At 40.1% G+C, this 14,048-nt stretch overlaps 1 protein-coding gene across 1 annotated transcript in view; it reads left to right on the forward strand.

Moving 5' to 3' along the window:
- PAAF1 (proteasomal ATPase associated factor 1) overlaps window positions 1-14,048 on the forward strand; it is a 40,757-nt gene that overhangs the window by 15,251 nt on the left and 11,458 nt on the right. Inside the window, exons 5-7 of the mRNA XM_027083347.1 lie at window positions 1,682-1,780; window positions 2,406-2,556; window positions 9,819-10,013. Coding sequence (XP_026939148.1) covers window positions 1,682-1,780; window positions 2,406-2,556; window positions 9,819-10,013 — 445 coding nt within the window. The remainder of the gene's footprint in view (window positions 1-1,681; window positions 1,781-2,405; window positions 2,557-9,818; window positions 10,014-14,048) is intronic.

The following is a 14,048-nucleotide window of genomic DNA, read 5'->3' on the forward strand; positions in this document are numbered from 1 at the left end:
GTAAATGAGGAGTTGGGATAATTCCAAAAATTTTGGCCTGAGAATTGGGTAAATTCTGGTGTCATTTACTTGGGGGACAAGTAGTTGCATTGGTAGGGAGCAGGGGAAATAAGGGTTCTATTTTGGACATGTTAAGTTTCAGGTGTCCACTATAAAGCCAAAAATAGATGCCTAGCAGGCAGTTGGATAGATGGTGCCTGAGTCAGGAAAGAGGTTGGGCTGTATTGCTTTAGGGATTAAATTGATTTCAGAGTGAGTAGGAAAGTGTTTAAATATGTTTTGTTTCTGGGGCCCTTGAATGGGGACAGTAGCTGGTCTCATTGATATAGGTCAGATGGCTTTACTTTCTTATCTAGTGTTGATGAGCTGCTTCATCCCTCTTCCCAAACTGTTATTAGGTATTTGTTAAATAGTTACTGTGTACATAGCCTGTGATTTGTGTGAGAAAGTGCTGGACATCGTTCTGACACTTATAAAGCTCATCATGTAGTTGGGGAGCCAGAATAGAGTTGAACTTGACAGTACTGGTAGTCAGATTTAAGGCCCAGGATTAGGGTGGTAGCAGTGGTGTTGGAGAAGAAAGATACATCTGAGAAATGTCTCCTACACTAGAATGTGAAAGCAGTATCCACCGATGAGAAGCTAGGAGCAGAATGGGATTATTATGAGGATCAAATGATCCAGTGTATTTTAAAATGTTTTATAAATGATAAAACATGATATAAATGTTAATTGTTGTCATAATCCTTAAAGTTAAAAGAACTGCAATTAAGTTAATGGTCCTTTTATTGAGGAACCAAAATAAAGAAGAAAAAGTCTTAGAAAGTGTTAGAGTTGACCCATATATCCCTTTAGTTTTTGCCAGACCTATTCATTATGGCTTAATTGGCATAGAGATGTAAAGTGGAAGGTTGAATAATTAAAGGCAAAGTTCCTACTTTTTTTTGTTTTTTGTTGTTGAAAGTTCCTACTTTTTAAAAATAATTTAGGTCATATTGGAATCATAGTTGCTGGGAATATGACTGTGATTATATATCTCAGTCTTACATTTCTGGAATATTTGTAACTGGGTGTTTTTTAATAAAAAGGGGATATTATGTATGCATGTATTGATTTATGAAAGAGACTTGACATTCTGATCATGGCTTATTCATGAAGTGATTCCTAATATTGAAATTGCATAAGTGAATTTGAGAATTTTTCTATTACTTATTCTGAAATACACACACAGGCAGTTACGATTTTACAGAGGGAATGTAAAGTAGTAAATTGGAAGCATCTTTACTTTTCCTTGAATCCTGGTGCATCTTGGAAATCTGTCTTTTTGTGTAAGTGGGTTCCTAAGAATTAGGAGAGGTATCTTAATTTTAAAATGAAATAGCAAAAGATAGAAACTATGGAAATGATATGGGAATAAGTAACTTTATAGCTGAAGCAGGAGATTATAGATGACTACAAGAATAGTTTTTTGTTTCGAGAAATAAAGGGTTTTGGCTCCAGCCTTGTTGGGAGATCGGTGATGATAACTCAGCCTTCATATGAAACACATGTCCTTTGTGTTGGGAAGCACAGGCTTGAAGAAGTCTTAGAGAGTGTGAAATGAGAGAGGTTTTGTAACATATTTCAAGGGAAGAAGAGCATTTCGTTATTTGTAACACTGGTTGTTTTGTCGTTTAAACAGATAACATGCCTGGACATTTCCAGTGGAGGAGGCCTTGGTGTGTCTTCTAGTACCGATGGGAGCATGAAGATCTGGCAGGCTTCCAATGGAGAGCTCAGAGTAAAGGCTTTGGGTACACTTTTAGGGTGGTCTGAGAAACCTTAGACTGGGCCATGGAAAGAAGAGTGGCCCATTCTGAAAATGTAGGAACACTGCACTTCAATTGATCTTTGTTCTTCCATTTGTTAATCTGAGAACCATGCTCAAGTTTGGTGATTTGCCAGAACAAATTGGGGCTAGAACAGTGGAAGAGCCAGGCTAGTGAATGTCTGTGAGTGGATGGTATGAACTGCCTTCAGTGACCCATTTCTAAGACAGAGTAGCTAGGCTGTTACACTGACTGTATGGCTGAGCCCCCCAACCTGTACAGAGGATTTTAAGAAAAGACAAGTAAAAGAGCCCTCAAGCCTCCTCAGCTCCTTATATGTAGAACTAGACTTAGGGGTGGCTATGAGAGCTATGGAATTCAAATTCACAACATTTGCAGCCAAAGCCCAGGAAAGGGAGCCAACAGCTCTAAGAACATTACCTGGTATACAGATGAACTAAAGAGATTCTTTGGACCTCTTTTGTTTTAAAATGCAGCATGTAGATATATCATTTACGGAACTAAGGATATGGGAGGTAAGAGAACATCAAGGGACGGACAAGAGAACTAGCATGGAATTTTCTTTTGTTTTTCCAGAGAGTATTGGAAGGACATGTATTTGATGTGAATTGTTGCAGGTTTTTCCCATCAGGCCTTGTGGTTCTGAGTGGGGGAATGGATGCCCAGCTGAAGATCTGGTCAGCTGAAGATGCTAACTGTGTGGTGACCTTCAAAGGTCACAAAGGAGGTATGAAGAGGGATTTCTCCTAAAGGTTTCTGTAATGATCCCCAGAAATGAATCACCAAAAAGATAGAAACAGAATCTAGTTATCCACAAAAACACAAGTAATTCATCCAACTGGCCATTTAAATGAACTAGTATTTCCCCAAGGATTAGAAATTCCTTTCCTACTCAGTCTTATTATTGCTATCTAGAATTCACTAACTTACATAGATCATTGTTTTCCACAGTTGATAAGGGGAAAAAAGGCTCCATAGGAGATCATCTACTTGTGTGCTGGGAAAAAAGAGAGAGAGGTGTGCCCACTATTTCACATTAGTCCTTTGGCTGAGGTGACAGTAAAAGCTGTGTTGCAAACAGCTGCATCACCAGACATCAGATAGACCTTGGTATTAATGGTCGATTCCTGTGGATTTAAATCACAGTTCAGTTTTTTAAAATGGATTAACCACATAACCTGTTGATATTGGATTGTAGAGACAGAGTGAGAACATCTTCCCTCTGTAACTGATTGGTTGGTTTGTTGGGAAAAAAGTTAATTTAGAGATGTTTTATCCTTAATTTGGAATGTTTTAAAAAAATGGTAAATATGTCATTCTTATTTTTACAAGTTTGGATTTTTTTTTTTTTTCGGGTACGCGGGCCTCTCACTGTTGTGGCCTCTCCCGTCGCGGAGCACAGGCTCCAGACGCGCAGGCTCAGCGGCCATGGCTCACGGGCCCAGCCGCTCCACGGCATGTGGGATCCTCCTGGACATGGGCACGAACCCGTCTCCCCGGCAGGCGGACTCTCAACCACTGCGCCACCAGGGAAGCCCCAAGTTTGGATATTTTTGAAAATGTAATAACATCCTCAAATAATTTCTTACCTTGATCACTCCTTTGGGACCATGATACACATCATCTACACCACTCATTTGGGAATTTATTATGTATTTGCCCTATACTTATGGTATTTAACCCAGTGTTTTTGCCTTGTCTACCTGACTATATTATAAATAGCTTGTGTGTAGAGTTGATTTTTTTAAGTTTTAGTATTTCTTTATAATGGTTTGTCAGATTACATACAGATCATCTAGCAAACACACATGTTAACCTTAGCAAATAAATGGGTTTTCTTCTGAAACTTAAGTACATGGATGCATTGAAAGGGAGTAGAAGGGATATATAGAGCCTTCTTCACGTTCAGTCCAAAGAACTGACAGGTCTGAGGAGTCAAAGCAGCCTGCACTGTTGGGGAATCCAGGAGCCAAAGGAGTCTAGAAGAACACTGAGGGATTCACCTTAGATCTGGCCACCTTGAAGATGCAAGGCATGGGGGACCTTTCCAGTGAACAAGGCATAGCTCTGCATATTGAACTTAAGAAGATGCATATTTAACATCTGTGCACACTTAACTTCAGAATACCTTTGGATTACTATAGTTATTGACTGTGCCCTCCACATGAATCCTAAGTCTCCCAGTGTTCTTCAGTTCTCCGTAAGAATCCATGTGTGTCACTTAGCTTAGGTTGAACTCTAGAGTGTTTGTTGATCTGATTTAAGCTTTTATTCATATAGTTGTTCCATTCTTTTGGCCTTGTGAGAAAGTTCTGGGGTGGGGGTAGGCGCTTCTCCAGAGTATAACACCCTTACTTTTTTTTCCTTGAGAGGGTTTGTTGTTTTTTTTATAAATTAGATTGAACAGAAATGATAAGCTTTAGGGGAAATTGCATGAAGTCAGATCCAGGTTAATGTCTGTCAGGTCTTAAATGCTTCTCTCTAGTTAATTCTATAAAGGAGCCCCGGGTTTGGGGTTGCCCATTCTTCAGAAGTATGGAGCCAAAATCAAGATTAATCTCCAATAACAGCAGCATATATGGGTCACTGTCTTTACCTAGTTGACTTCCAAGTTGCTTTGTGTGGCTCCTTTTTAACAATCTCTTTAGTTCTGAGATTTTGAAGCATTTTAATAAATGTCATGAACCACATAAAAAACAATAAAGAATTATTATTTGCATTTGTGATCTTTAGTGTTTTCACAAGTGGTGACTAAATAAGAGAAGCAGAAGATAGTGTTGAAGTGGACATGGTCTTTTATTGCCTAGGTAAGTCTTGGCAAGCAAGACATAAAAGGAAGTCTGGATTGAACATTACCTGATGCTTATTGCAAAGAATCATCTGGACACTAATAGACTATCTCTGTATAAAGATCTGTTATAAAGAATAACCTTTCGTTAGCTTAATTAAGTCCCCGGCTTGCTTACTGCTTCTAGTATATGGAAACATGATAGTAAGGGAGCCAGTACAGTAGAGTGGCAAAACATAGGATTTGGAGACATACAAATCTTGATTTAAATCTTAATTCTCCCATTTAAAGTCTGGGAAGCCTTGGAAAGTTGCTTAACTTTTCTGAGCCTTAATTTCCTCATATGTAAAATGGGGATAATAGTATTAAATGAAATGGTACATATGAAAGATTTAGTATAATCCCTGGTATGTAATAAGTGCACACTGAATGCTATTATTGTTCATAAAAAATATGACACTATACTTTAAACCCTGCCAGGGAAGTTGAACCTTGTGATGTTTTAACATACTTGTCAAATGTGAAAAGCAGAAATTGTTATTTCTAATACAGTAGACATTTTTGATCTTAGTTGATATGTAATTGGTCTTTTCTAATACTTCTAGATATATATTTTATACTTATTTAAAGGATTAGTGTGTTCTTAAGCAGAGATAAGATTTTTGTAAATCTGTCTAATGAAAAGATAAACTAAAAGCAGTGTTCTATTTGTAATATATGAGTTTACTAAGTAGCTCTAAAGTGTACTTTAATCAGTTTGAAAATTTTTAATTGACCAGGCCATTTAATCAAGGTTGGTGGATTTGGAGATATATATTCATAATCTTAATTCTTTGTAATAAGCACCAGGTCTTTCATAATCTGTGAAAACATTGAGACCAAATGAAACACCATTTCAGTTGATTGGTTGAGGTTTTTTGCTCACCAAGGTAGGAAAGATGCTTACATTTGAGAAACCAGGTTGCATTCTTTTCAAACTCTTATATACTTTCTCTGAAATAGGATATGCTGCCTCCAAGTAATAGGTGCTTCAAGGCTCATTATTTTCTGAGATCTGAATAGAGTAAACTTGTTAAAAAACCTGCCTAGAAATATGAAATTTGCTGTTTCTTACTAATACTTATTTCAGTCATAGTTTCATCTAACATTATTATTATTTCCCAGACTTTGGCTATGATGTTTATCTGTAAATCAGCTGAATCTTTTCTTGAATGCAGATTTTTTTTCATCTTGGTTTATATGTTGAGGATTTCTGTCTGTTTGATTTGGTATCTAAAGCCTTTGCAGCTCTGCTAGGTCTTAGCTATGGCTACTTCTCTTACAAAGGCATTCCTGCTCCTTTATAGCTTCTTCTTAAGGTAATTCCTCACAGATTCCTGCTCCTGTAAGGCTCCTCTTTCTTTTATTCTTGTCACCTAAGAGTAAAGAGACCCACACTAGATGCCACTATGTTGTGACATTTTATTAGAGAGGGAGTGATAGTTTTCCACTCTACTTTCATAAAAAAGGAAAACTTCCTAGATGACAGCTCTTTACTGAGTATTAGTTGAAATTTGTACACAGTTAATACCATTCATAGCTCCCTAGCCACAGCTGTAGCATCCTGTCTTGGATACATATTTTTCAGAACCTTTTTTTTTTTTTAAGTTTGCATCACTTCCATGGAACTCAGCATTTTTAAATAGTGGTTGGAACTTCCCAATAAAGACATAAACAGATCTTTGATGGCTTAGTAAGAGTTGAAGCCCCTTCCTTATGTTCCTATTGGTGATTCCTTAAGATTCTTGAAAGATCTAAGATCCTTTTCTAGCTAGAATGCTGAGTGTGTTATGGAGATAGAGTGGAAAGGTGGATTTTCTAAACTCAGGGTACTTTATGATTACAAAATATGTTGTAAATAAGAAACATAAAATAGCAACAAGATATGTTGCCTCCTTAGATCTGCTTCTGAGGGAAAGCCTACTTTTAAAAGCTTATCTAGGCTAACACAACATTGTAAAGCAACCACATTCCAATAAAAATGAATTAAAAAAACCAACATATAACCAAAAATAAATAAATAAAAACTTATCTGTATGGCCTTTATCCAGTAGATATATAAGTACAAGGATTACATTTTATTTTTCCAACCACTGTAACCAGCTATATAAATTGTATTTAGTTTTTATTTTAAATTGGATATATTGGGAAACTTACCCTGTGAATTAGGTCCCACCTGAGAAAATCATATTTTATCAAACAGGCCCTAAATTGGCTACTTTTTAAATTTGTGGCATTTTTATGAATTCACCTTTTTTCTGAAAAAGGCTTTCAAAGTGAAATTTCCACTGAGAGTTGAGGCATGTGGTTAACTGCATGGCTCATCCATCACTTGTACCTTATACTGAGTTTTTGTAGAGTTTTTGTCAAGGTTTATATATCTGAAGTCATCTCATCTTGAGCAGAATGGGAGCAAGCCAGGGCACTGGTTTACTAAGTAACCTTTGATCAGGTACTCTTATTACTCAGCCTGCAAGTGTTTATTGGGCACCTATAATAGGATAATTAAATGGGTTTTAATAAAGCAAGTACTAGCCCTGCCTGTATCACCATAGGGCCAGACTCTCTTTCTACTCTACAGTCCTATGTTGTCGCATGTATGCCCCTGAAACTCTTTATGTCCTTGACTGTCTCTACCTTTTTACACTGGGTGCTCCTGAAGCCAGGGATCATAGAAAATAGTCAGATAAGGGGTGACAAAGGGCTTCAAAAGTCATAAAATCTGTGGACATTTTGGATATTATAACACTCTGCATCTTACTTGATCTTTTTTAGCAGGTGGTCCCCTGTCGAGGTATGGTACAGGGGCCCAGGAGATGTGTATACTCAGCTTCCTGCTGGGCTCCTCTAACACTGCTCTGGCAAAAGTGGAGCACTGGCTCACGCTACCTGTCTGCAAACAGGTGAGGTAGAAGCTCAGCTTCCCCTTGACCTTGCTGACGCCTTCCTGGTAGAAGTGGGGCACCATCTTGCATCACCTCAACTTGCACTACTTCTTTTCCTCCAAAGTGGGCTTGTAAGCTCTGTTTCCTGCTGACTGACACTAGGGGATGGGTTGGGGAAAGTGGAGTGCTACTTCCCTGTCCCTTATGTTTTACCTCTTTCCCCCATTGGTGCTGGGTGAGAGTAGAGGCCCAGCTCCCCGCTGACAGTACCCTGCTGGGCCTGGTCAGTGTCGCTGGGTGGGGGGAATTGGAGAGCTGTCTCCTGCTTCCATGGGGGTTGAGGTAGAAATCACTCCCTGTTCAGCCCCACTGACTCTTTGGGAGAGGGGAGGTAGCAGTTTTTCTGTTGCTGTTTGAGTAAGATGGATATTGCCAAAAAGCTTTTCTGTACTGTTAGGCCACCCTTTTCTAAGTCTTCTGCCTAGAGGCAACAGACTTTTCTTGGAGTTGTTTGGTTGTTGTTTTTTGTTTTTAATTTGTGCCTTTTTTTAAAAATTAGTTCTATGTTAGAGGCTTCTGTGGTGTCCTGTCTAGGATATATGGGAGGCAGTAAGGAAATCCAGGGAATTCATTGCCCTGTTGTTCTTCAAGTCTTGAGGTCCCTAGGTGGACTGCTTTCTTCTTTACATCTTTCAACCTTCTTGTGCTTGTTTGTTGTCTTATGTCCAGGTTTTTTTAGTTGTAAGGAGAGGACCTGGGAGCAATGGGACTACTCCATCTTGGCCAGATGAGGAGTCACTCCTTTTTTACGATTAGTTCCCAATGGAAGCAGCAGGATCTTTTAAGACAGTGATTTTCACACTGAACTGTCTAGGATGTCTACTTAATTTTTGTTTAAAAAACAGTTTTTATACGACCCAGCAATCCCACTACTGGGCATGTACCCTGAGAAACTGATAATTCACGAAGAGTCATGTTGGGCTTCCCTGGTGGCACAGTGGTTAAGAATCTGCCTGCCAATTCAGGGGACACGGGTTCAAGCCCTGGTCTGGGAAGATCCCACATGCTGCGGAGCAACTAAGCCCATGCACCACAACTACTGAGCCTGTGCTCTAGAGTCTGGGAGCCAAACTAATGAGTCTGCATGCTACAACTACTGAAGTCCATGTGCCTAGAGCCCGTGCTCTGCAACAAGAGAAGCCACCGCAATGAGAAGCCCATGTACCACAACAAAGAGTAGCCCCTGCTCGCTGCAACTAGAGAAAAGCCCTAGCGCGCTGCAACTAGAGAAAAGCCCTCACGCAGCAATGAAGACCCAATGCATCCATAAATTTAAAAAAAAAAAAAAAAAAAAGAGTCATGTACCACAGTGTTCATTGCAGCACTATTTGCAATAGTCAGGACATGGAAGCAACCTAAGTGTCCATTGACAGATGAATGGATAAAGAAGATGTGGCACATATATACAATGGAATATTACTCAGCCATAAAAAAGAAGTGAAATTGAGTTATTTGTAATGAGGTGGATGGACCTAGAGTCTGTCATACAGAGTGAAGTAAATCAGAAAGAGAAAAACAAATAGCGTATGGTAACATATGGAATCTAAAAAAACAAAACATGATTCTGAAGAACCTAGGCACAGGACAGGAATAAAGATGTAGACGTGGAGAATGGACTTGAGGACATGGGGAGGGGGAAGGGTAAGCCGGGATGAAGTGAGAGAGTGGCATGGACATATATAAATGTAAAATAGATAACTAGTGGAAAGCAGCCACATAGCATAGGGAGATCAGCTCGGTGCTTTGTGACCACCTAGAGGGGTGGGATAGGGATGATGGGAGGGAGACGCAAGTGGGAGGGGATATGGGGATATATGTATGTATACGTATAGCTGACTCACTTTGTTATACAGCAGAAACTAACACACCATTGTAAAGCAATTATACTCCAGTAACGATTTTTTTAAAAAATAAATAAATTAAGAAACAACAGGTTCTAAAGCCAAAATAATAACTTGAAAACCACTGCTCTAGAAAACCACATGCCACTAAAAATTAAATCCAAAGCTTCTTTTCCATGTCTGTCTCTTGCAGCTAGTCATTGGGAAACAGGGACCCTGTTCTGTTTATTTCTGTTTTTCTGGCACCAGCCTGTAGTACATATCCAGTACTTGTTTGTGAAGGAATAGAGTCATTTATGCAGATATGTCTTCTCTGCCCTTGTAGTTCTTTTACTACCTACTCCATTTTAGGGTCTTTTTTTTTTTCTCTTGTCAGGTATCCTGGATACAGCCATTGTTGATCGGGGGAAGAATGTGGTATCTGGTTCTCGAGATGGGACAGCACGACTTTGGGACTGTGGGCGCTCAGCCTGCTTGGGAGTCATTGCAGACTGTGGGTCTTCCATCAACGGAGTAGCTGTGGGTACTGCTGACAACTCTATAAACCTCGGCTCCCCTGAGCAGATGCCCAGTGAGTTGATAACAGTATATGAATTTATTTTGTTTCCTTATATTCCTTCAGTGTTTGCCTTAGTTTCTCCTTTTCTTCCTTGTTCTCTCCTGCTCTGTAGCTGGTATTTCCATTTTTACCATAAGATTAATATTTGTTGCATATCTACTATGTTTCTGTTGCTTTGGAATCTACAAAGGAAGTATATGTCACAGTTATTGCATTTGAGTAAGTACAGTTTAATTTAGCAGATGAGACTAATGCCTGTAAAACAGAACAATAAAATTTTGGCTGAAGTAACTTAGTGATTCACTTAATGCAAATATAATGTTTTTTTGGAAGAAGAGAGTGTTTTAGGTTAGTATAGATGAGAGATGTCACAAAAGAAGTTGAACCTTGAAGGATAGATTCAAGTTGAACAGACAAGAATGGGAAGGATGGGAGAATGGGAACTAGGGCAGGGATAGAGGTAGGGGCAGTTCACATTAAAATAGTGTGGAGGTAAAATTGACTGTTGGGTAGAGATATGCTTCTTTGGGCCAGAAGTTGGCGTAAGCATAGTAGGGGGAAATAGGTGAGTAGAGTGAAAGCTCTGGTTGAGTCAGAATGATAAAGGTCCTAATAAGGCAGCTTGCATTCTTTTCTTATTTTCCTATGATTATAACATACTTGCTTCTCTGTTTCCATAGGACTATTTTTCTACCATCATCTCTGCTTCTTGTATTTTTTTTTTTAAGAGGCTTTATTTTTTAGAGCAGTTTGGTCCACATGAAATTGAGCAGATAGAGTTCTTGTACACCCTTTGCCCACATACCTGCACACCCTCCCCTGTTATCACCATCCCCCACCAGAGTGGTACTTTTGTTACAATTGATAGACCTAAACTGACACATCATTATCACTCAAAGTTCAAGGTTTAAATTAGGATTCACTCTTGATGTTGTATATTCTGTGGGTTTGGACAAATGTATAATGACATGTATTTATCATTCTAGTATCATGCAGATTTTTCACTGCCTGAAAAATCCCTTTTGCTGCACCAGTTCGTCCTTTCATCCCCTATAACCTTTCGCAACTGATATTTTTACTGTCTTCATGGCTTTGCCTTTTCTAGAATGTTGCAGTTGAAATCATAAACTATGTAGCCTTTTCAGATTGGCTTCTTTCAGTTAGTAATATGCATTTAAGGTTCCTGCATGTCTTTTCATGCATTGATACCTCATTTCTTTTTTTCCATTTATTTATTTATTTATTTTTAAATGTTTTTCAGGGGGGCTTTCTCTAGTTGTGGCGAGTGGGGGCTACTCTTCGTTGCGGTGCATGGCCTTCTCATTGCGGTGCATGGCCTTCTCATTGCGGTGGCTTCTCTTGTTGCAGAGCACGGGCTCTAGGTGCGCAGGCTTCAGTAGTTGTGGCGTGCGAGCTCAGTAGTTGTGGTGCACGGGCTTAGTTGCTCCACAGCATGTGGGATCTTCCCGGACCAGGGCTCGAACCCATGTCCCCTGCATTGGCAGGTGGATTCTTATCCACTGTGCCACCAAGGAAGTCCTTGATACCTCATTGTTTTAAGCACTGAACAATATTCCATTGTTTTATTCATCTACTGGAGGACATCTTGGTTGTTTCCAAGTTTGGACAATTATAAATAAAGCTGCTGTAAATATCCCTGTGTAGGTTTTTGTGTGGATATATGTTTTCAGCTCATTTGGGTGAATTTTGCCCCTCACTGTGGACACACTGCAGGTACTCTCCTCACTCTCTTAAACTTCCCATATAGATACACTGTGGTCCAAGAATTAAAATGGTTGCGACTACCACATGTTGCTTGGCCCCTCTTTGGGAATTAATCGATTAATAGGAAGAGTATTTCCCAAAGTGTGACACATGTGCAGTGAGTGGTAAACAAGATCATTTCAGGCAGTACACATTTTTAATAGTTACATATTAATGCACACATATCTCACTTCAAACCTAAGATTTCACAGATACTACTTAAAATAAGGTTGAGTTTTTTAAAATTTGTTGGTTTAAAGTAATTTAAATGAAAATATTCTTGTTTCCTCTATTTCCTCACTTCCCACTTACTGTTCAACCCGGCCTAGGATGGTTTGTGCCCCAGCTACTTAACCAGCAGCAGCTCTTGTCGAGGTCACCAGTGACTCCATGTTGCATAATCCAGTGTTACTTCTCTGTGCTTATCCTTCCAAATTCTCAACAGGATACAACACAGTAAACTCTTCTCTTCAGGACACTTTTCTTTCTTGGCTTCTGTAATACCACACTACACTGCTTTTCTCTCTATCTCATTGGCTGCTGCTTCTTAGTCTCCTTTTAAAAAAAAACCATTTATTTATTTATTTGGCTGCGTTGGGTCTTAGTTGCGGCACGTGGGATCTTTTTTAGTTGCAGCATGTGGGATCTAGTTCCCTGACCAGGTTTTGAGCCCGGGCCCCCTGCACTGGGAGCGTGGAGCCTTAGCCACTGGACCACCAGGGAAGTCCCAATCTCCTTTTACATGTCTCCTTTATTCTATCTTTAAATATTGGAGGGCCCTCAGCTCTACAATTTCTCTCTTAGGTGATCTCATCAGTTCCATGACTTTAAATGTTGTATTTAAGCTGGTGATTTCCAAAAGTATATCTAAAGCATAGATCTTTCACTTGCATTTCAGACTCTATTTAGATGTCTAATAGACATCTTGAACTTATAACATGGAGTGTTTGATTTCCTCCCACCCCAAATCTGTTTTTCCCCATCTCAGTAAATGGCACCACCATCTTCTTGCTCAAGCCCAAAGCCTGAGATTCATTCAAGATCCACCCCCACCGTTCCTCATGTCCCGCATCAGCAAAGTCTGTCATCTCTACCTTCAGAATGTTGCTCATTTTTCCACCTCACGTTCTTCCTCCAGCTCTCCCTTCCTCCTGCCAGCATCCTCATCCATTCTACCATCATCTGTTGCCTGCACTATTCTATAATCTATTCTCCTCAGAGGAACCATCATGGTCATTTAAAAAACATAAATCAAGGGACTTCCCTGGTGGTCCAGTGGGTAAGAGTCTGTGCTCCCAATGCAGGGGGCTTGGGTTTGATCCCTGGTCAGGGAACTAGATTCCACACGCATGCCACAACTAAGAGCCTGCATGCTGCAACTAAGAGTCCACTTGCCGCCACAATGATCCAGTGCAGCCAAAATAAATTAAAATTTAAAAAAAGTAAATAAATAAAAAACATAAGTCATATCACTCTCCTTTGTCTCTACTCTCCTCTACCAGCCTCCTTTTTGTATTTTTTTGTTTGGTTGGGTTTTTTTGGCCATGTGGGATCTTAATTCCCCAACCAGAGATTGAACCTGCATCCCCTGCCATGGAAGCATGGAGTCTTAACCACTGGACTGCCAGGGAAGTCCATAGTGGCCTCCTTTTATACATATGTTTGGCCCTCCATATCCATGGGTTCCTCATTCAGAACACAATCCACAGTTGGTTGAATCTGCGGATGTGGAACCTTTCGATATGGAGGGCCAACTCTGGGGACTTGAGCATCTGCGAATCTTGGTGTCTGCGGCGGGTCCTGGAAGCAACCTTCTGTAAATACCGAGGGACAACTGTGTATTAAAATCCTAACCCCTTACCATGGCTTATTACAAATGCTTACACTTTCTAACCCCTGCAGTCCTCTCCAGCCTCAAGTCACACCACCCTCTGCCAGTTCCACTGTGTGCCAGCCATAGGTCTCTGTTCTTGGAGCACAACAGACTGCCAGCCTCCCGGCTTTTGCCTTGTTCTTCCCTTAGCCTAGAATGTACCTCCCAAAACTTTTCACATGGCTGGCTTCTGTTTACCATTCATGTCTCAGTTGAAAAATAACCTCCATGAAACCTATTTAAAATTGAAGTTTAGGCCTTCCCTGGTGGTGCAATGGTTAAGAATCCGCCTGCCAGTGCAGGGGACACAGGTTTGAGCCCTGGTCCGGAAAGATCCCACATGCTGCGGAGCAACTAAGCCCGTGTGCCACAACTACTGAGCCTGCGCTCTAGAGCCCGTGAGCCACAAC

This window comes from Aethalodelphis obliquidens, unplaced genomic scaffold (assembly GCF_003676395.1).
Source record: "Aethalodelphis obliquidens isolate GAN/ISIS:26980383/991018 unplaced genomic scaffold, ASM367639v1 scaffold50, whole genome shotgun sequence".
NCBI lineage: Eukaryota > Metazoa > Chordata > Mammalia > Artiodactyla > Delphinidae > Aethalodelphis > Aethalodelphis obliquidens.